At 41.0% G+C, this 23287-nt stretch overlaps 1 protein-coding gene across 1 annotated transcript in view; it reads left to right on the forward strand.

The window, feature by feature from the left end:
- LOC128506540 (complement C3-like) overlaps positions 1-13377 on the forward strand; it is a 48376-nt gene extending 34999 nt beyond the window's left edge. Inside the window, exons 32-42 of the mRNA XM_053477035.1 lie at positions 326-385; positions 476-566; positions 2201-2249; positions 2382-2472; positions 2574-2663; positions 2755-2860; positions 3486-3581; positions 4108-4188; positions 4343-4438; positions 12646-12781; positions 12892-13377. Coding sequence (XP_053333010.1) covers positions 326-385; positions 476-566; positions 2201-2249; positions 2382-2472; positions 2574-2663; positions 2755-2860; positions 3486-3581; positions 4108-4188; positions 4343-4438; positions 12646-12781; positions 12892-13033 — 1038 coding nt within the window. The 3' untranslated portion in view covers positions 13034-13377. The remainder of the gene's footprint in view (positions 1-325; positions 386-475; positions 567-2200; positions 2250-2381; positions 2473-2573; positions 2664-2754; positions 2861-3485; positions 3582-4107; positions 4189-4342; positions 4439-12645; positions 12782-12891) is intronic.
- Positions 13378-23287: the final 9910 nt, after the last annotated feature.

Consider the following 23287-nt stretch of genomic DNA (forward strand, 5'->3'; position numbering starts at 1 on the left):
ATAAAACCCTTTCTTCAGTTATACCATGATACAAGGTATACATCTCTTTTAAATAAAAAAACAACTTAAACCACACGTTACTGTACATTATAGCTGTCACTCACAGTTGAATGACAGCTCTCTCACAGCTGTCCATGATGATTGATGATGTAGTAAATTGTGCAGCGTGACTTACGTTACAAACTCGTCTTCCACCTGTTGTTCACAGTGATCTTTTATTTATTTTTGAAAGATCATATATCCTGCAACTTTATGTACATTCTCTGGTTTTAATCATGTAAGGATAAAGATTAACTAGGATATTTTCGTGTCTGGACTTCCACAGGTTCAGCTCAAGCAAGAGTTTACTGTTACTGCTAAGGGATCTGGGGCTGGAGTTCTCAAAGTCAGTACTCATAGAAATAAAATATTTAGATTATAAATTTACAGTCCTTTGTTTTGTTTATGTATTTCTTTTATTAATTGCTTTTCATAGGTATATACACTTTTTTATGCAAGACCCAAGGAAATGGGGAATGAATGCAACCAGTATGATCTGTCTGTTGAAATGAGAAAGGAACGAGAGGGTAAGATTTTTTAATATTCTACACTTTTACCATTTGCAAAAACAATAAACTGGATACATACTTTTATAATTTTGAGGAATATAAAACAGCCCTGCTACAATGTATGTGTTGCTCATACTATATCTCTCTATATTATATAGGGCTGTGCAATTAATCGCAATCGCAAAAAATTTAATTTAATCGCAATTTAAGCACATGCAATTTCTAAACCGCATAAGGCTGCAATTTCATCTATTAATTTATTTAGATTTTTATTCAAAATACATTCTTGCGCGCATGATTTTAACGTGTTAACCAATCAGAGCTGACGCAGCGCACCGGGCAATTACAACTAAGCTGAGCGGAAGAAAAGTTGTTAACCAATCAGAGCTCACTCCGTGCACAACGAAGCTAAGCGGGAGAACCGAATAGGCGAGCGGGAGGAAAGAACATAAAATATGGATGCAGGTCAAAATAAAAATGATTTAGTGCCAAAGAGAAATTCAATGTCAGTCGTTTGGGAGTATTTTGGATTCAGGAGAGAGGATGTGTTACAGAGCAAGGTAATTTGCAAGACTTGTAAAATGATTATTCCAACACTAAAAACAGTGTCATAAAAAACTGCATGATCAATGCATGTCGACAAAGTCGATTGACAAAGAAAATAAAATAAAACAAACAAAAGCACACATCAAAGCCAGCCAGAACAGACTGAACAATTATCAATTGTTCAAGCATTTGCAAGCGCCGTGCCTTATGAAAAAGGATCAAAACAGCACAAAGAAATTACTGACGCAATCACCTACTGTATCATATATGCAAAGATATGATGCCTGCGCACATCGTCAGTAACGACGGCTTCCGAAGACTAATACAAACACTTGACAAAAGATACCAGCTGCCATCTCACACTCATTTCACACGATTTGCTATTCCCGAAATGTATGAGAAACGTAAGGCGGGCGTTGAACACAAGCTCAAGCAGGTGAAATACTTCACCACGACCACAGACATTGTGGTCCAGCAGAACGATGGAGCCGTACATGAGTTTAATGGTCCACTATATTAATGACAACTTTGAAATGAAAAGTCGATGTTTGCAAACAGCATTTTTCCCAGAAGATCCCACTGGAGAAAATATATCTGAAGGTTTAAAAGAAGCTTTAGCATCATGGGGACTTTGTGAGAAGCAACAAGTGTCTATCACCACAGACAATGGAACTTTTTTTTTTGTTTTTATTTATTGTTATAACTGAAATTGAGGTTAGTTAATCTTTATTTTTTTCATGTTGTCTGTTTTAAAGACAATTTATTACAGTTCTGTTTATCAAGGAGTTAGTACTACTGTGTACAGTATGTTATTAACTAGAGTTGAGGTTAGTTAATCTTAATTTATTTTACGTTTGTTTTAAAGACAATTGTACTACAGTTTTGTTTATTAAACTTAATACTATGTTATTTCATTGTGAAATGTTTTGTTATGCACTTCTTGTGCACTGAATACATTTAGAATGTGTGTATGTGGCTTGTTTGAAAAAGCAGAAACAGTTGCAAAAATCGCAAATAAAATCGCAATCGTAATATTTGTTTAAAAATCGCAATATGATTATTTTGTCCATATTGCACAGCTCTAATATCATATTTCCATCTCCCAGTATCATATCCTGATGCCGAAGAAAGTTATGAGGTCATTATAGACATTCTGTAAGTATATTGTAAAATAAAGTTTATATACAGTAAATCTACACATTCATTACAGTAGGTTATTTATAATTTTAATTTATAATTAACTAAAAACAGATTTCATTTTTTTTTTCTTTTAAATGATCAATCCAGGTTTAAGGATCCAAACAGAGATGCCACTATGACTATTTTGGATATCGGCTTACTGACAGGATTCGTAGTGGATAAAAATGACCTTACAGAGGTAAGCTAACATCTTGCAGATATTTCTGGCTTTGTGACAATAATGTCTCTTTAATTATTATTGCAATATTGACACAATGTTCTTTATACTTACAATTATAGTTAACCAGTGGGACGGACAAATACATACAGATGTTTGAGATGAATAAGGAGCTTTCAGAACAAGGCTCCCTCATTATTTATTTAGATAAGGTACAGTTAAAACATGTATCACATTTGAAGAATAAACAATGGTAAAAATCATTAAAACCGCCCTGTTGAACCTGGTTTGCTCTCTTGTCAGGTATCACACACTAGAGCAGACAGGATTGTATTCAGAGTGCACAAGATTACCAAAGTAGATTGGCTCCAACCTGCTGGTGTCACTGTGTATGAGTACTACTCCCCAGGTAAATGGTGCCCACACACACACACTCACAAATGGTTGTGGTTACTTACTGGGTGCACTGGTGAGAGTTCCAGTCAAACTCCCCATCTAGAAATGGACTTTGTAAGTGATTTGCATAAGTACGAGGAGCAGCAGCAGATCCGTTGCTCTGCATTTGACACTACAGTATGTTCCAACTTGTAAACTTCCCGGGTATAGGAACAGACAAGGGTTAAAGGATTCTATAGAGATTTAAGAAAAGGTGCCCCACCCCACATCTTTAGAGTCTTCTACTGACAAATATTCAGTTGCTGGCTAATAAAATGAACAAACATGCTATAATGCGCAAACAAAATTCAACATGGCATCAGGAACTGATGTGGCTTAGCATTTACTGAAACATGACTGGATGCTACACACACACACACACGCAGTGTGCGTATATTTTAGTTATATTTACTTTTAGGCACCTGTTTTAATACGGGTATCTTTGTTTTTGGTATATCTTTTTAATACTGAAGCAGTATAGTGCTGTATAAATTAATTTGAATTGAATGATAATAAAATTGTACTTTAATGCACAACAATCAGTAACACTTTGTACACATGAATCTTTTTTTATTCATTGTTTTTTTTTTTCTTTGTAGAAAAACGCTGTGTAAAGTTTTACCATCCTACAAAGAAAGATGGAACTGTGACTAGATTGTGCAATGTCCATGTGGGTCTGTGCCAGTGTTCTGAAGGTACACTCAATTACAGCTAAATAAAATACTCAGTGTAAACCACTGTTGAGTTCTTGGGTAAAACCCTTAAACCTACACCCCATACAACCCAGCCAGTGCCGGGTTCTAAAACCAATTAGAAAGTAAATGCATCTGGCATAAACAACCTGTGTCTTGTAGATCAAATGATCCAGGGTGGCGACCCCTAGGATAAAAGTGACAAAGTCCAAGGAAAAAAAAATGTGCTCAATGTAAACTAAATACAGTATGTCAACAAGAATACAACCGAAAATCTGTAGTATTTCTTTATTTATTATTTTTAAATGTATTTATTTTAAAATCAGATATGAAGAAAGTGATGTATTTCATTTCATACAATAAAGGACCTAAGACTAGTACAGTACAGAATAAAAGCTTAGCTACTGTATTTCTAAAATAAAAAGAACTATATTTAGTATATAAATATATATATAAATCATTTAAACAATTATATATATATATTTTATATATATATATATTTTTTTATATTCTGCATCATCTGATACAGAAAACTGCAGTATGCAGAGTAAAAATGGAGCTGTTGAGAAAGACCGGGAGAAAAGATCATGTGAAGCTGGCGTGGATTACGGTACATATTTTAACTATGCTAAATTCGCTATCTGCACACATGTCCAAATTAAAAACCAATTCTATGAGAAATTATATTTGTTATATATATTGTTCATAAATTTTTTTTTATTTTTATAAAACAACAATATTGTTTTACCACATTTATTTTGCAGTTTATAAGGTAAAAGTGCTGATGCTAGACCTGAGCCCGGACCTGAGCTCAGTCACAGATTTCTATAAAATGAAGATTGAAGAGGTCTTGAAAGAAGGTATGTCTTATTATTAGCATGTATCACAGTAGATCATAGATCTGGGCCCGGTTTCCTAATAACGCACACTCTAAGCGAGCTAAGAAGACTCTTAAGATATATCTTACGTAAAGTGATTACTTTTCTAAGTGTGTTTCTCGAACTGTCCCTTAGGAGTCTTCTTAAGTCGCTGCCTCTTACGTTCGACAGCGAGGCGCTGTCTACAGTAAAGGTCCTGAATTAGTTGACATCGACTGCTCAGGAAATGATTTTTCAATTCTTTTGCATGGCACCGTTAAGAAAGATCGCACTTTCTATGCAAATTAAACATCGCACAAAATTCTTCAAGTAACATTTATTTCGACATGGGTTAACTTTTCAATAGCATGCCATAATAGACAAATATATAAATTTAATCACCAAACTGTAGTCAATATTTTCATGTAACCTGTAGTGACAGTGAAACGAACCGAGTATACAATCAAAGGTGATTGACAAACAGCTGACAACACTCTTAGGTGGCTCACGGTGCCTAATATCCCTATCTCATTTCAGACAAAATATGAAAAGGGCTGAAGTTTTGCCTTAAGGAAAAATTTACATGAACCACACAGTTCTGCGGATGGCGCCGTCTTCGGTTTAGCACAACAACACGCTGTATCGCTGCCAAAATGTTTGCCACTCGTTTAATATTATAAGTGATTAAAAGCAATTTTAAGACATTAGTCACATTATGAAATAGGCTAATTAAAAGTCACTCTATTAGTTCTGATATCAAATAAAATAAAATTCTTAAACAGGCCTACAGTATATTCGATCAATAATACAACTTTGATAAGGTGCCATAATGCGCTTGCACACCGCTGATTTATAAAGACTGCTGCACAGTGGCGGCGACTAGCGCCTTGAGCTGAAACTGCGCTAAGAATGAGTTAAGGTTGGTCCAGACCAACCTTACGAACGTGTGACTTACCTAAGAGATACTTAGCGTACGAACGTTTCGGGAAATGCGCCATGAAGTTAAGAGAGAGGTTAAAGTACAACTTAAGAACTACTTAGCGATAAGAAGCTTTCGAAAAACTGGGCCCTGGTCATTAGTCAATAAATACATATTGAATCAAAGTCTCCCCAAAATTATGATTTTAAACACAGTGTCCAAACATAATGGCTCTATAAATAAAATAGAGCTCCAAAATGCCTGATTTACTTAGCTTCTGTTTTTTGAAAGGTATTTAAGAGCTATTGTAAACAACTGAAACAAATCCTGTTACTTTTCAATTCAATATTTATATAGCGCTTTTAACAATGGTCATTGTCTCAAACCAGCTTCACAAAATCTAAGGAAAATTTTGGAAATGTGTATGATGTGAAAAAATGTGTGGTAATCATAATAATCTGATTGTCCCTGTTGACCAAGTCGAGGGCGATGGCAATGGTCGCAAGGAAACACTCCTTAAGATGGCAATAGGAAGAAACCTTGAAAGGAATCAGACTCAACAGGGAACCCATCCTCATTTGGGTCATAACAGATAGTATAACAGAAGATGTAAAAGTTAACATGGAGTCCAGTTTGGCACCAGGATGGCATAAATCATAACCCCGTTTCCTAAAAAAGCGGGCACGAGATGCTGTGTGAAAGCGCTATGGGAAACGTTCCTCGTGACCGGTTGTAAAGGACGTGTGTGTCAAACACGCCAAAATTTTTGGCATATATAACCTCGGTCAGGTGACGTCACTCGATTAGGTGCACCTGGAGGTTATAAATAGGCATGAACCGGAAACATCCTGAGGTCAATTTCGTCTGAAGGATGTCCAGTCACGCATGCAGTGCGGCATTGGAGCGCAGCATCTTGTTCCCGCTTTTTCAGGGAACAAGGTTACAGCAAAGTAACCCGAGACGTTCCCTTTCAAAAGCTACACTCGATGCTTCGCGAAAGCGCTATGGGAACGAGAATACCCACTTCACCGCACTGCAAGTGTCTGGACCCCCAGGGTTGTGTAGTGTGCGCACAGTCCCCAAGGAGTCTTAGACACAATTCTGGGATGCTGACTCGAGGGCCCGCGAGCATGGCATCCAACTATATAGTCTAAAGATGTCCTGCGGAAAAGGCAGCCTGCCGCATGACATGCTGGGATTCCCCTCTTGCCAGAGCAATTGATGAGGGAAGCTTCCTGATTGAATGGGCCCTAGACACTATAGGTGAAGTGTGCCACGCGCCTAGTCCAGTGGCGGCTGCCCTTCGGCCGTGGCCCCCTGACATATGAAACTTGCTATGATTTAGCATAGTTAGCTGTGTAAGCCTAGTCTGCCCATGCGATATTTACAAGACTGCCGTATTCATCACCCTTCACCCCAGCCTGTGAGGGAAAATGTCAGTTGTTGGCAATCTGCGATGACAACATGGACCTAGAGTGGGACCCAGGGTCAAGGACGAGGGTCTGAACCACATAGAGAGGGTACAAAGCTCTCGGCGCGTAAACCTTATTGCCTCTGGGGACTGGCCCTTGAATGAAATTCCCCGGCACTTAGCCACCACTGAAAACTGTGAGAGTTACTTCCTGGCCTAGCTTGAACTCCTTAAGAGTGTTTAAAATGGATTCGATGCGCGCAGGAGACTGCTGTGCCCGCATTGCGGTCGGATCCCATATGACAGTCAATGTCATACTTTGTGTAGGAAGAGAATATTTTCTGTGCGTTGAGACTCCATCCTAAAGAAAACGAGGTGAGCTAGAAGGACATGTCGATGCCCGAGACGCTAGCTCAATAGAGAGGGTACGAAGCTCTCGGCGCGTAACCCTTATTGCCCCTCAGCTGCTGGAGCGAGTATTTCAGGGCCAGAAATAGAGTCATCGTTTCGAGGCAATTGATGTGCCACACGAGAAGATGACCTCTCCAGATCCCTTGAGCTGGGCGGCCATCTAAGGCTTCACCCCAGCCTGTGAGGGAAAACGTCTGTCGTTAGCAATCTGCGATGACAACACGGACCTAGAGTGGGACCCAGAGTCAAAGACTGGCGTCTGAACCACATAGAAAGTGTACGAAGCTTCCGGCGCGTAACCCTTATTGCCTTTGGGGATTGGCCCTTGTATGAAATCCCCCGGCACTTAGCCACCACTAAAACCACTCTAGGAGCAGTGAAGTTACCTCCTGACCTAGCTTGGACTCCTTTAGAGTGCTATAATGGATCCAGCGCGCACAGGAGACAGCTGTGCCCGGCTTGCGATCGGATTCCGCATGACACTCAACGTCATACCTCATGTAGAAGGGGGGATGCTTTCTGTGGCGTTAAGACTCCACCCTAAGAAAATAAGGTGAGCTAGGGCAACACGTTGACGCCGAATGGCTCTGTCTGGGAGGAGAACATGTGCTATGGCCCCTTTTACCAACAAGTCTGTGATTTTGAATTACTGTAACAGAGGTGCTCACTGTGGTTTCACGGAAGTGGAAAACCCATGCCGTTGAAACACAATAATTGAATCCTGTAGCTTGGCAGACACTTACAAGCTTCTCTGAAGGGGCGGTAGCTTTGTCGCTCAGCTAGGCGGAGGAGTGGTGGTGATGGTGGTGGCTTTTAGGTGTTCGGTGTCCTGAAACACGACAGGAGGGAACCGAGCACCTAACACTTTGTCGGAAACCGCTGTCTCCCGAAACACCAGTGGCGGCGAGAATTGAACACCGAGGGTCTCCTGAGGGTGCTGGTCTTCCACAGTGCTTCGTACTTAAAGAGACATACCTGGAAGTAGGTTCCCCGCTGACGGTCTCTCTAAAAAGGTGCACAAATTTTGACACTTTGGCTAGATGGGTGTGTTAACATTTCGCTGGAAACCGCTGCTCCCCGAAACACCAGTGGTGGCGGAGATTGAACCACAGCCTCCTGCCAGTGCTCAGCTCTCAGTAGGTCAGTCTGGTATGCCTGCAAAGCCATTGTGTGCAGGACAGAAAAATCTTCTCCTACCAATGAAGATATTAGTCTACACGCTTGGTGGGGAGTGGGGATTTTTCCCGGGAGGATGGGGTCCCAGGAGAGAGATAGCCTGCAAGTGTCTCTCTGATCTGGAACATCATCATAAAGGGCCGCGCTTCCATTAATGACATTGGAACAAATCAATGTTAATAGCACAAAACTACGGGATAAATATGGCTTATTTCATGAAAGAGTTAACTCATGGAGGTCGCCGAGAGGGGAGGGGCCATCATTGAGGCCCCTTCTCAGGCCACCTGACAGACCTGTCATCTAACTCTAAGCATTTGGGAGATTTATTTATTTTATTTTTTTATTTTTTTACGCGCATTACCACCTCTAACAACAACTAACACACTGGCTCATCACTAGAGGAGCACTCTGAGGTGATAGTTTCCATCTCCGTGGAAGTGAGAGAGAAAGTTCCTCCCCCACTTCACAAGAAGCGCCGAAGCGCACTTGAGAAGTGGAAAATAAAATGCTCATGGAAAAAAGGCGCAAGAGAGCAAGAGAAAGGAAGATTCTCACGCGCGAAATGCGCCATGATTCATGGTTACGCTTTAAGACGGCGAACCCGAGCACGAGGGACTTTAATAGGGAGAAATCGCAGTACTCACGTGCTCCCTAAAGCCCGACATAGCATGCTCTTCCCTCAAACACTATAAACAGAAAGCGTGGAGATCGCCCTCAGCGAGATATTCTTCTACACGGAGGGACAGACTCGTGTCTAACTCTGCCATCTTTCTAGTGAGTAATAAGACACTTCCTATTTTTGCTTTCTTTTTAAAAAAGTGCTTGCACACACCACAAGACGGATCCTGAAGAGAAAAAGGACATCTGAGGATGTTTCCGGTTCATGCCTATTTATAACCTCCAGGTGCACCTAATCAAGTGACGTCACATTTACATTACATTTACATTTAGGCATTTGGCAGACGCTCTTATCCAGAGCGACTTACAAAAAGTGCTTTAATGTTTACATAATTGGATACATACTTACACTGGGTTAACTAGGTTAATAACTAAGTGCCATTAGTCCAACACAACTAAGTGTTTTTTTTTTTTTTTTTTTTTTCGGGGGGTTGGTTAGTCCAAGTACTGGAGAAACAGATGAGTCTTGAGTCGTCGTTTAAAGATAGTCAAAGTCTCTGATGTACGGACATCTAGAGGAAGTTCATTCCACCACCTAGGTGCCAGAACAGAAAAGAGCCTGGATGAATGCCGCCCTCGATTCCTGAGAGATGGTGGGATGAGGCGAGCAGTGCTGGAGGATCGGAGGGAACGTGGTGCAGTGCGTGGTGTAATTAGCGCAGAGAGGTAAGTGGGTGCCGGGCCATTTTTAGCTTTGTAGGCAAGCATCAGTGTTTTGAATTTGATGCGGGCAGCTACAGGAAGCCAGTGCAGGGAGCGGAGGAGTGGGGTGGTGTGGGAGAATTTGGGGAGGTTAAAAACAAGACGTGCTGCTGCATTCTGGATCAGTTGCAGAGGACGAATCGTGGACAGAGGCAGGCCTGCCAGGAGTGAGTTGCAGTAGTCCAGTCTTGAAATAACAAGGGACTGAACAAGCACCTGAGTAGCCTGTGAAGAAAGAAATGGGCGAATTCTTCTGATATTGTAAAGAAGAAATCGACAAGAGCGAGTAAGGTTAGCGATGTGTGGGGAAAATGACAAATGATTGTCCACGGTTATCCCAAGATTGCGGGCGGTGGCTGAAGGAGTGATTTGGTTGTTGTCCATGGATATCACAAGGTCTTGACCTGGAGATGAGTCACAAGGGATAAACAACAGTTCTGTTTTACTGAGGTTGAGCTTCAGCTGATGAGCAGCCATCCAAAATGAGATGTCTGCCAGACATGCTGAGATCCGGGTGGAAACCTGAGTGTCAGAGGGAGGAAAGGAGAGAACAAGTTGGGTGTCGTCTGCATAACAGTGGTATGAGAATCCATGCGATGATATGACCTTACCAAGAGACCGGGTATAGAGGGAGAACAGAAGAGGACCCAGTACTGAGCCCTGCGGGACACCAGTAGAGAGTCTACGTGGGGCAGATGTAGATCCCCTCCATGTTACCTCATATGACCTATCTTTTAGGTAAGAAGCAAACCATTGCCACGCTGTTCCACAAATTCCAAGGCTTGTAAGAATAGATAATAGAATCTTGTGGTTCACCGTGTCAAATGCAGCTGACAGGTCCAGGAGGATGAGGACAGATGACAGTTTAGCAGATCTAGCAGCATGGAGCTTCTCAGTGACTGACAAAAGGGCAGTCTCTGTGGAATGTGCCACTTTAAATCCAGATTGGTTTGGGTCATTAAGGTTGTTCTGTGAGAGATAAAGAGACATTTGATTATAAATGGCTCTTTCAAGAATTTTGGAAATAAAAGAGAGCAGTGATACCGGGCGATAGTTGTTAACTTCTGATGGGTCCAGGCAGGGTTTCTTGAGGATGGGAATAACCCTCGCCTTCTTAAAAGCGGCAGGAACATGACCAGATGATATGGATTGGTTGATGATGGCTGTGGTGAAGGGAAGGAGGTCCCGTGAGATGGCCTGAAGCATTGTGGAAGGGATTGGGTCTAATGAACAGGTGGTGGGGTTAGATGACGAGATGATCTGTTGAATCTCATCAGATGACAGGTTGGAAAATTCTGCTAAAGGAGGGAAGGAAAGGTCCTGAGGTTCTGCCGTAGGAGCTTGGTTGAGAGCGAAGGACTGGCGGATTGCTGCAATCTTCCCATCGTAGAATGTGGCAAAATCGTCAGCAGTCAGAGAGGAAGGGGCAGGAGGAGTCGGTGGGTTGAGTAGTGAGGAGAAGATGTTGTGGAGACAGGTCAGACGTCACCTGACTGAGGTTATATATGCCAAAAATTTTGCCGTGTTTGACACACACGTGCTTCACAACTGGTCACGAGGAATGTTTCCCATAGCGCTTTCGCACAGCATCGTGTGTAGCTTTTGAAAGGGAACAGACAGGTGCAGAGGGCCAAGGGGAGTCTGGATCACTGGGAATTTAGGAGCAGCATGTGTAGCTCCAAACCATCATAAAGGATAAAGCATGGAGTTGGCACAATCTCCAGGAACCTGGGAATGGGTAGAAAAAGAAAGAACATGTGGAAAACAATTAGCATAGCTGCAGTTCATAATATTGGCAGCATTAGATGTTATGTACGAGGTTATGGGATGTAGTATGTGTATTCCAGGCTAAAGAGATGTGTCTTAATCTACTTTTAAACTTGAAAAGTGTGTCTGAACCTCGAACACTGTCAGAAAGGCTATTCCAAAGCTTAGGAGCTAAATACAAAAATGCTTTACCCTCTTTTGAGGACTTTGACATTCTGGAAACTACCAGAAATATGAAGTTTGTTATCTTAAGGAGCATGATTGATTGTAATGTGTCAGAAGACTGTCTAGATATGTGAAAGAAAAACCATTTAGACCCTTGTACGTAACTTGTACAAGAACTCTGGCGTCTGCATTTTGGATTAACTTTAGGTTATTTATTGAGCATGAAGGACAGTCATCTAGTAATGCATAGACAATAGTCAAAAATTATCGGTCACCCAATCTTTTATATCTGACACTCTCAGTTAATCTAGACAACTTGGATATTTTATCTTGTTTTGATGTGATATATAAATGGGTATTATCAACATAGCAAATAGAAACTAATCCAATGTTTTCCAATGATGTTACTCAAGGGAAGCATGTATATTGAGAACAGCAAAGGTCCTAAAACTGATCCTTGTGGGACCCCATATGTTACTATATATATTATACCAGACAGTCCTCCATTTAGATCTACAAAATGGTATCGATTGATTAGGTAGGATCTAAATGTCACTAACCTGCAGTGCTACCACCTGCTAATGGCTACCAATACACATTTTAAAATTTCCCGTTTTTTTGTGTCACCTAGTATGTATGTATATTGATTTTGATAGTTTGACTTGAATTGGTCAAAAAAGTGCAGGAAATTTGAAGAAAGACCTACACTAAGTATTTCACATCCAGTAAACCTTGAGAGATCCAGGCAGAATACAAATTTAAGGAAATGTATACATGCCACACAGGTTGGAGTATGTGACACTATTACAATATTAACATTTTGTGCTATGGAGATCTTTCAAAAAGTTACCAATTCCCACAATACAAATATAGACAGTGTTTTAAATCGCTTTCTATGCCAATTTTAATCCAAGCAAAGTTCCAGTCTATTTCTTAAGAACATGTGTTTCCATACAAATTAATGTGGGTTTCATTCCACAGGGTCTGACTCAGATGTACGTGAAAAAGTGAGGACCTTTATGGGCCAGGCTTACTGCAGAGAGTCTTTTGGATTCGAGCAAGGCAAGAGCTACCTCATTATGGGCCAAAGCATTGACCTACCAAGGAGTAATGGAACGTATGTTAACTTATCCGCTCATTATGATGAATGATGAATGTATGAAGCTTTGCATGTTGATGAAGTTATCTGTTTTACTGAGAGTCATTTGCATAATTTGCTTTTGTAAGGTTGCAATACATCTTGGGTGAGCATACATGGATTGAATACTGGCCAACAAAGGAGGAAGGTAAAACCTCTAAATATAAAGACAAATACGATGGAATCAATAAGCTGGCTGAAAACCTTAACATAAATGGATGCACTACATAAGCATGGATATATAAAATATAAATGTGATTGTGAATGTACTCATCACTGACTTTAGCAAAGATCCTAAAATGTGAAAGCTGATCTGAAATAAAATTATCAAATAAAAGGTCTTTCTATGATTCCATTATAAGTCTACTTACTCATTCATCACCAATATGACTTTATTCTGTATACAAGGTCGCAGTGGGCCTGGCTTTATTTAAGTCATAATAGAATATAACATTTACAGTGGATATAACATTTACACTGCCTGAACTCAAGCATCCAGCACATTATTAAAATCTGGAACGACAGTGGTGAGCATACCAACAGAGCACCAGTTACAGAAGAGAAAACACACACCAACACACCAATGACAGTGATTTAAAACTATGGTTAAATAAAACAAACATTACTGTAAATCAGTTGATTGCAGTCCTTTTTTTCTTTTCATGAATGCTAAAACCATTCAATTCAATACAATTCAATTTTATTTATATAGTGCTTTTAACAATGGTCATTGTCTCAAAGCAGCTTCACAAAAATGAAAGAATTTTTTAGAAAAGAAAATATTTGGAAGTATGTGTGAGAAAAATGTGTCTAGATAATAATGTGATGAATGAATGATGAATGAAATGTCTCTGATGAGCAAGCCAAGGGTGACGGTGACGGTGGCAAGGTAAAACTCCCTGAGATGGCAATAGGAAGAAACCTTGAGAGGAACCAGACTCAATCAGGGAACCCATCCTTATTTGGGTAAAAACAGATAGAAATAACATCATCTGTGTTGTGCAGGTGAAAGTTCAATATAACAGAAGTTATTGAAATTAACATGAAGTCCAGTTCAGCTTAAGGATGAGTCATTAGGTGCAGAGGGCAAATAGGGTCTGGATCACTGGGAGCTCAGGAGCAGGATGTGTAGCTCCAACCATCATAAAGCAGAATCCAGCTGGAGCTGGTCCTTCTCTGGATGCCTCAGAAACCTTTGCAGGGTTGGCCTTTGTCTACTGAAGCTGGCAAAATCTCCTGATGCCTCAGGATGGGTAGAAAAATACAGAACAGATGGAGAGAATTAGCGTAGCTGCTATTCAGGATAGATGTACTGGAGTATGAGGTTATGGGATGAGTTACATGTATGCCAGATTCAAGAGATGCGTCTTGAGTCTACTTTTGAATTGGGAAACCGTGTCTGCTCCCCGAACACTGTCTGGAAGGCTATTCCAAAGCTTTGGAGCTAAATATGAAAATGCCTTACTCCCTTTTGTAGATTTAAAAATTCTGGGAACTACCAGAAGCCCGGAGTTTTGTGATCTTAAGGAGCATGGTGGATTGTAGCGTTTCAGAAGACTGGTTAGGTATGTAGGAGCTAAACCATTTAAGGGCTTGTATGTAAGTAATACTATTTTGTAATTAATTCTAAACTGAACAGATTGCCAGTGCAGGGATGATAATATTGGGGTTCAATGATCATATTTTCTGGATCTCTGGATCTAGTGAGAACCCTGGCGGCTGCATTTTGGACTAACTGAAGCTTGTTTATTGAGGATGCAGGACAGCCACCTAGTAATGCATTACAATAGTCCAGTCTGGAGGTCATGAATGCATGAACTAGCTTTTCTGCATCAGATATGGATAGGATGCTCCTGAGTTTGGCGACATTTCTAAGATGGAAAAAGGCTGTTTTTGTGATATTGAAAATATGATTTTTAAAGTTACTGTCTAATATTACGCCCAGGTCTTTTACTGTTGAGCTAGTAGTAACAGTACATCTTTCTAAATGCAGGCTGAATTGTGAAAGCTGTTGTGTACTGGGTTTTGGCCAATAAGTAATATCTCCATCTTATCTGAATTTAGTAAAAGAAAGTTATTGGTCATCCAATATTTTATGTCCTGGACACACTCAGTTATTCTAGACAACTTGCGTATTTCGTCTGGTTTAGTTGATATATATATATATATATATATATATATATATATATATATATATATATATATACAGAGGTATGAAAAACTATTTGCCCCCTTCCTGATTTCTTATTCTTTTGCATGTTTGTCACACTTAAATGTTTCTGCTCATCAAAAACCGTTAACTATTAGTCAAAGATAACATAATTGAACACAAAATGCAGTTTTTAAATGAAGGTTTACGTTATTAAGGGAGAAAAAAAAACTCCAAATCTACATGGCCCTGTGTGAAAAAGTGATTGCCCCCCTTGTTAAAAAATAACGTAACTGTGGTTTATCACACCTGAGTTCAATTTCTGTAGTCACCCCCAGGCCTGATTACTGCCACACCTGTATCACTTAAATTGTGTCAGGAGCTACCTGACACAGAGAAGTAGACCAAAAGCACCTCAAAAGCTAGACATCATGCCAAGATCCAAAGAAATTCAGGAACAAATAAGAACAAAAGTAATTGAGATCTATTAGTCTGGTTAAGGTTATAAAGCAATTTCTAAAGCTTTGGGACTCCAGCGAACCACAGTGAGAGCCATTATCCACAAATGGCAAAAACATAGAACAGTGGTGAACCTTCCCAGGAGTGGCCGGCCGACCAAAATTACCCCAAGAGCACAGAGACAACTCCTCCGAGAGGCCACAATAGACCCCAGGACAACATCTAAAGAACTGCAGGCCTCACTTGCCTCAATTAAGGTCAGTGTTCACGACTCCACCATAAGAAAGAGACTGGGCAAAAACGGCCTGCATGGCAGATTTCCAAGGCGCAAACTACTTTAAAGCAAAAAGAACATTAAGGCTCGTCTCAATTTTGCTAAAAAACATCTCAATGATTGACTTTTGGGAAAATACCTTGTGGACCGACGAGACAAAAGTTGAACTTTTTGGAAGGTGCGTGTCCCGTTACATCTGGCGTAAAAAAGTAACACAGCATTTCAGAAAAAGGAACATCATACCAACAGTAAAATATGGTGGTGGTGGTGTGATGGTCTGGGGTTGTTTTGCTGCTTCAGGACCTGGAAGGCTTGCTGTGATAGATGGAACCATGAATTCTACTGTCTACCAAAAAATCCTGAAGGAGAATGTCCGGCCATCTGTTTGTCAACTTAAGCTAAAGCGATCTTGGGTGCTGCAGCAGGACAATGACAAACAAAATAAAAACATAAAGAAGAAAAACAAAATAAAGACTTTGGAGTGGCCTAGTCAAAGTCCTGACCTGAATCCTATTGAGATGTTGTGGCATGACCTTAAAAAGGCGGTTCATGCTAGAAAACCCTCAAATAAAGCTGAATTACAACAATTCTGCAAAGAGGAGTGGGCCAAAATTCCTCCAGAGCGCTGTAAAAGACTCGTTGCAAGTTATCGCAAACGCTTGATTGCAGTTATTGCTGCTAAGGGTGGCCCAACCAGTTATTAGGTTCGGGGGCAATTACTTTTTCACACAGGGCCATGTAGGTTTGGATTTTTTTTCTCCCTAAATAATAAAAACCATCATTTAAAAACTGCATTTTGTGTTTACTTGTGTTATCTTTGACTAATAGTTAAATGTGTTTGATGATCAGAAACATTTTGTGTGACAAACATGCAAAAGAATAAGAAATCAGGAAGGGGCAAATAGTTTTTCACACCACTATATATATATATATATATATATATATATATATATATATATATATATATATATAATATTTAACTTTATTCCCACACAAAAGTCCATAAAACTCTATATCTCTATATTGTACAGCTGTTTCTTATTTTTCTATATTTTTCATATATTTTCTTATATTGTATATTTTGTACTGTACAGATATTTTATTTTTACTTTTACTTATTTTTACTCACTCAACGTCACAAAAACAATGGAGATGATAGTGGACTATAGGGGGAATAGGGTTGGACCCTCACTATCTGCATCGATGGTGCAGAGGTTAAAAGAGTAAACAACTTCTAATTCCTTGGCGTCAATTTCACAAATGACTTTTTCTGACAATACACACTGACACAGTGGTTAAGAAACCTCCCCAGTGTCTCTATTTCCTGAGGAGGCTGAGGAAGTTCGGCATGAAGACAGGCACCCTTATAATCTTCTACAGGTGCACCATCGAGAGACTGCTGATGGGACGTATCACAGTATGGGAACTGTTCCAGCCAAAGCCAGAAAGCACTGCAAAAGTGGTGGAAACGGCACAGAGCATCACTGGCAGCACGCTCCCATCCGTCCAAGATATATATCACAAATGATGCCTGCAGAAAGCATGTAGCATCATCCAGGATCACAACCACCCAGACTTTTCTCTTTGTTGCCACCTGAATGGATAGCCCAGCAATGTATTAATTACATAACACATAACGTTTTCAACTAACAACGCATTTATTTATGCTACCTTCTAATTCATAATAGTTAGATAGTATGTTTCTTTTAGTTATATTAACATTTTATTAAGGTCAGTTTTTATCCTATGTTAATCTATATTCTTAATTCTGATATAAATATTGTTTTATGCTTTCTGTTTTATTGTCAATCCATATATATTTATTAATACGCTTAATTTCTTAAATTTATACTCACTTATTATCTATACCGTTTAATCCTGCATTCAGGATCACAGGGAGCCTGGAGCCTATCATCTTCATACATACATTTCCTCATATACGGCGTTCTGCTGTCAGTCACTTGACATGTACAGTAACACGGAGGCAGACCCAAACAGACTAGTCAGTTTACTTGGTGCAGTTGGAGCGGTATGCGTAAAACTCTGTTTTGCTGCAGATTTTATTTTTGTTGAGTAACTCACATTCATGCATGATCCAACTGTATTCCCCACAACACCCCTCCTGCTTGTACATTTAATACCAGCCAAACATAGGCTAGATGAGGGATAACACCAGCCAATCAGATGTTGCAGGGGGAGGGGTACAGTACATTCTGATGCCCTGTTTTTAATTGTTTTATTTTGATGGTCTCAGTTACTTTTGTTGTTGCATTTATAAGCGAGTATTTAAAGGTTTATTTCATTATTTTTTATCACCATATGGTAATTGTTTCACTCACACACAAACGCACAAACACAAAAATAAATTCAGCTGTCTGAAGATAGATACAGTGCCATGAGAAAGTATTTGCCCCTTCCTATTTCTTTTATGTTTGTCAACCTTAAATGATTGTAATCATTAAACAAATTTAAATATCACATGAGTAAATATAAAATGCAGTTGTGCCCCTTGCTAAATTTTAAAATGAGTTAAATTTCACTTGCCACACTCAGGGTTGATTACTCCCATACGTGTTGAATGGAAAAAAAAATCATCTTAAATAAAACCTGCTTGATGAAGTGAAGCATGCTAAAAGATAAAAAAGCAATAGGATCTATTTTTTTAAATGATGATTTCAGTATTAAGCAACAAATATGTTAAAACCTGGCCCTATGTAAAAAAGTGAATGCTCCCTAAACATAAGAACTGTTTTTCACAGAATAATTTGCCTCTCTAATTGAACTCCACACTGCTATTTTTTTTAAACAGACTAATATTTGTTTTTCTTCACTTACATTAAACTAATAATACATTTAGCACATTTTTCTTCATGTTGTGATTCAGAATAGAATGTGCAGGGTGTCCAATGCATTTAAGTGATTTAATTTAAAAGTTATTATATGGATATGGAGTTTTACTCACTTATTTTGAACACCACTGTTACTGTCATAACTTAGACTATGCTCAGGTGAACAAAAGTGTTGGCTGTAGGCTCACCATCACAGCAACCCCAGTTTCAAGCTCATGTGGGGCAAAATGGCATGTGACTCCTGAAGTGGCCATCTACATTACCATGTTGTGCTCCGGCCCTGTGCAAAATTGTGAATGTGTGAACCTTCAGTGAGAGGAACCAGCAGGTGATGCACGGGTTGGTGTCATTAGCCCCTGCCATCCACTGTAGATGGGGTAGGATTGGTCAGCAGAATAAAGTGTACTTTAGCTCCTTTACAGCCCATTTAATGGCAAGACCCTCTCGCTCGATGCCTATTTTTGTTCCATTGGCATGACTTTCCTGCTCACAAGATTGGATGTTCTTCACCTGCTGCTGTCATGTTTCCACAATATTTTCATGAGCTGCTGCCATGCCTTTTCCCATGCTGTCAAGTTTTTTTTTTTGCACATGGTCATGTTTTGCATGGCTGTCAATGTTTTTTTTTCCATGCTCCTGGACTGCCCCTCCCACATACCAGTCTGTCATTCACAGCTGATTTCTCATGACATTTAGGAAAGCACAGCATGCTCTCTTGTACAATTCTCTTGCATTGTTAACAGATTTTCATGTTTTTAGGTTTGCTTCAGTCCTTCATTTTCCCCTTTTGTCTTATGATTTAGATTTGTTATGCTACAGGATTTCACAGATTTGATCAAAACTTTCACAATCTCACGTGCAGCTTTTTCTAACAATGTGGTTCTGTAACAGTGTGGACTGGTTTCAAGATTCAAGAATTTTGTCACACACATGGTTGTACAAGTACAACAGTGATGAAATGCAATTGTATCAATCTCCAGACTGTGCAGATTATTTAAAAATAGAAAATAAAAACAAAAAAAAGAATAAAAAGAAAAATATTATATAAAAGTTATACAAATTTTTGCGATTGTGATAAGATGACTTTAATGCTAAATTTATTAGTTGTTGATGAGGTTGTGTGATTAATGCCCTTATAGCCTGATGGAAAAAAACTGCCATTTAGTTTTTCAGTATGCGCCTTGAGTGACCGGAGTCTCTTGCCAGATGGCAGCCACTAAAAGAGATTGTGATTAGGGTGGTGAATATTACTAATAATGCGCTGTCCCCTTGTCCTGCACCGCCTGATGGAAATGTCCTGTACTTTAAATCAGAAAAATTCAGTGCTGAACTAATGATGGCACTGATCTAATGCTCTTGCTCTCTCATCCATGGATCTGTCACATGTTTTGGCATTGTTATTGGATAGAGGAGACATTAGGCCCAAATCTGTAGTAATAACTTGCTACCCCCAAGAAAGTATGTATCTGTTTTTTTTTTTTTGTCTTTGACTGTGAATAGGTGCAAATCTCCTTGATGTTTTCCCATGTTCCCTTGTGCTTCGGCCAGCTGCAGGTGGCACTTTTTTTTTTAGGTATGCCATCATGCTTGCTTTATGGACCTCTTGAACAGTGTTGGGGCCCAATGCAGGCCAAAGGAGAGCACTCAATACTGCCATGGCTGCACACTTTGCTGAAGGTTGTTCCCTTTCAAAGGCTACACTCGATGCTGCGTAAAATGCTATGGGAAATATCTTTTCATGTTGCCGGTTGTAAACCATGTGTGTACCAAACACGCCAAATTTTGGCTTAAATAACCTCGGTCAGATGACATCATCTGATAAGACGCACCTGCAGGTTATAAATAGGAGTAAGCCGGCAACATTCCTCAGATCTTTTTCTTCACCACATTGTGCGCGTGTGTGTCAGCAAAAGCATACTAAAATATAAACAAGCAGAATTAAACTCATTAAACTCACCAGATAATATGTTTAGAGTTTAGAGTTAGATGTCCTCCTTCTTGCGAAAATTTCCTTTCGGAGGGCGATATGCATACGTTCTGCTTCGAATGTTTGGGTGAGAAGCACGCTCTTGAAGGGCTTAATGGAGATTGTGAGCACTGTGATCTTCTCCCCATGAAGCTGCTTCGCCCGCATTTTTTAGGGAACCACGAGCCGCGCTGCACTCATGGGGATCACAAGCAGATCTGGCCGAGGCACGAGAGAAGGAGTCTCTCCTTTCTCTCGCCCTCTCCCCCAATCCCGAAGTCTCTTCTTCCACTTCACGAGCGCACTCCGGTGCTTCTCGCGGGTGTGTTGAAGAGACTCATTCTCCTGCTTCTGTGGAAATGGAAGTAGCTTCCTCAGAACGATCGTCTAAAGATGATAGGGAATACGAGGAACTGCTCGAAGTCATAACCCACGCAGGCGAACGACTGCATATTGACTGGCCACAGGAGTAGGCTCACCCAAAACAATCTAAATTAGATGACAGATTTCTGTCGGGTGGCCAGGAGATGGAGCCACAACTCCGCTCTCTCCCATTTTTTGATGACCTCCATAACGAGTTATCTCATTCTTGGAGGAATCCTTTTCCTTGCCGTATTTTTGTACCATCGACTCTCGAACATCGTTTTATTCAAATATCGTTGATTCAAAAACACGAGGTCATGTGGTGATGCCCCAGATAGAAGAGACGCTTGCGGGCTATCTCTCTCCTGAAACATCATCCTCATTAAGGATACCAACACTTTCCTCCAAGCCATGTAGAACTTCTTCTACACTGGTAGGGAAAGCGTTCCAAGCAGCAGGTCAGGCCGCCGCTTCCTTGCACACCATGGCGGTTTTGCAGGCGTATCAGGCTGATCTGCTGAAAGATTTGAGCACGAGCGGCACACTGAATTATGAAGCATTCAATGAATTACGACGGGCTACTGATTTATTCCTGCGTGCGACTAAACAGACAGCCCGTGCAATCGGCCATTCTATGGCCTCCTTGGTGACCGCAGAAAGACATGTGGAAATCATCAAGGAAATCAAGGAAAAGGATCGAACATTCCTCCTTGATGCCCCTGTCTCACCTTCCGGCCTATTTGGCGACGCTATGAATTCCGTCGCCACTAGGTTCCGAGAAGCTAAGCTGTATGAACAGGCTTTTGGGAAATTTCTCCCACACCGTGCTCAAGAGTTGAGGCCGTCGGCCACCCAGCCGTCGGCCACTCAGCTTCGACCAGATCTGATTCTCACCAGACGAAAGGCACAGAAGGAGAGCGTCAGCAGCCAGGCACCCCCCAGGTAGCGCTCCGACATCGCGATGTCGTCCTAGTTTATCTCCATTTGCTGGGTTTAAAACTCAATTCTACCAAAAGCGTTCTCGTTCCGGCTCAGAGGACAACATACTTGGGTGTCAAATGGGATTCGAACACTATGCGGGCACAATTGTCTCCCGCTCGTGTCGAATCCATCCTCAGCACCCTCAAGGGAATTAGACTAGAAGTGACTGTATATCACTTTCAAAAATGTTTAGGCCTCATGGCAGCTGCATCCACAGTGATACCTTTGGGCCTTCTGCACATGAGAGCTTTTCAGTTGTGGCTAAGAGCCAGGGGATTTCATACAAGGGCCAATCCCCGAAGGCAAATAAGGGTTACGCGCGAAGGACGTCGTACTCATTCTATGTGGTTCAGACCCCGGTTTCTCACCTTGAATCCCACTCTAGGTCTGTCTTGTTGTCGCGAAATGCTAACGACAGACGCTTTACTTACTGGCTGGGGTGCAGTCTTGGATGGCCGTCCAGCCCAAGGGCGCTGGAGAGGTCATCTTCCCGCATAGCACATCAATTGCTTTAAAATTATGACTCCCTACTGGCCCTATTGGCCCTACAGCACTTCCTCCAGCAGCTGAGAGGCTACCATGTTCTAGTGCGGTAGTCTCCTATATAAATCGCGGACTGCACTCGTGCCGCTTAAATGAGCTAGCGCATCAGGTTCTGCTCTGGGCACAGGACAAGTTCCTGTTCCTCAGGGCGATTAACATTCCAGGGCACATGAATGTGGGAGCAGATTTACTGTCCAAACAAGCTGTGACACACGGGGAATGGAAACTCCACCCCGACGTAGTCAGCAAAATCTGGGAAAGATTCTTTACAGCAGAAGTGTAAGACTTCTTTGCCTCCCAAGAGACAGCACAATGTTCCCTCTACTACTCTCTGACTCATCCAGCTCCCCTAGGTCTGGACGCGTTGGCCCATACGTGGCCCTTATGGCCTTACGCCTTTATGCGTTTTCTCCAATACCTCTGCTCCCGGGAGTCCTGGCGAGGGTCCGTCAACTGATAGTGCGCCTCTTGGATCTAATATCTCTTCTCGATGGCTTACCTTGAATGATTTCAGTGAGGGAGGATCTTCTGTCTCAGGCGCAGGAGACAATATTTCATCCCCGACCCAAGCTTTGGAACCTTCACGTTTGGCCCCTGAACGAGACCAACTAAGTTAAGCTGGTCTCCCAGCCAGCGTAATTCACACTATTCTAGTTGCTAGAACTCCCTCCACTAGGAAAGCTTATGCCAAATAAGCAAATGGAATGTTTTCGAAAGTTGGTGCATGACGAAGCAGGTAGACCCAGTCCACTGCCGAACTGTTTCAGTGCAGCAAGAGTTCCTGCAAGATAAGTTGTCCTCGGACTTGTGCCCTAGTACCCTCAGGACGTACGTGGCCGCTATTTCAGCCTGCCACTTTCCAATCGAGGGGGTTACTGTGGGAAAACACCCTTTAGTTGCC

This window comes from Clarias gariepinus, chromosome 18, assembly GCF_024256425.1.
Source record: "Clarias gariepinus isolate MV-2021 ecotype Netherlands chromosome 18, CGAR_prim_01v2, whole genome shotgun sequence".
NCBI classification, from domain to species: domain Eukaryota; kingdom Metazoa; phylum Chordata; class Actinopteri; order Siluriformes; family Clariidae; genus Clarias; species Clarias gariepinus.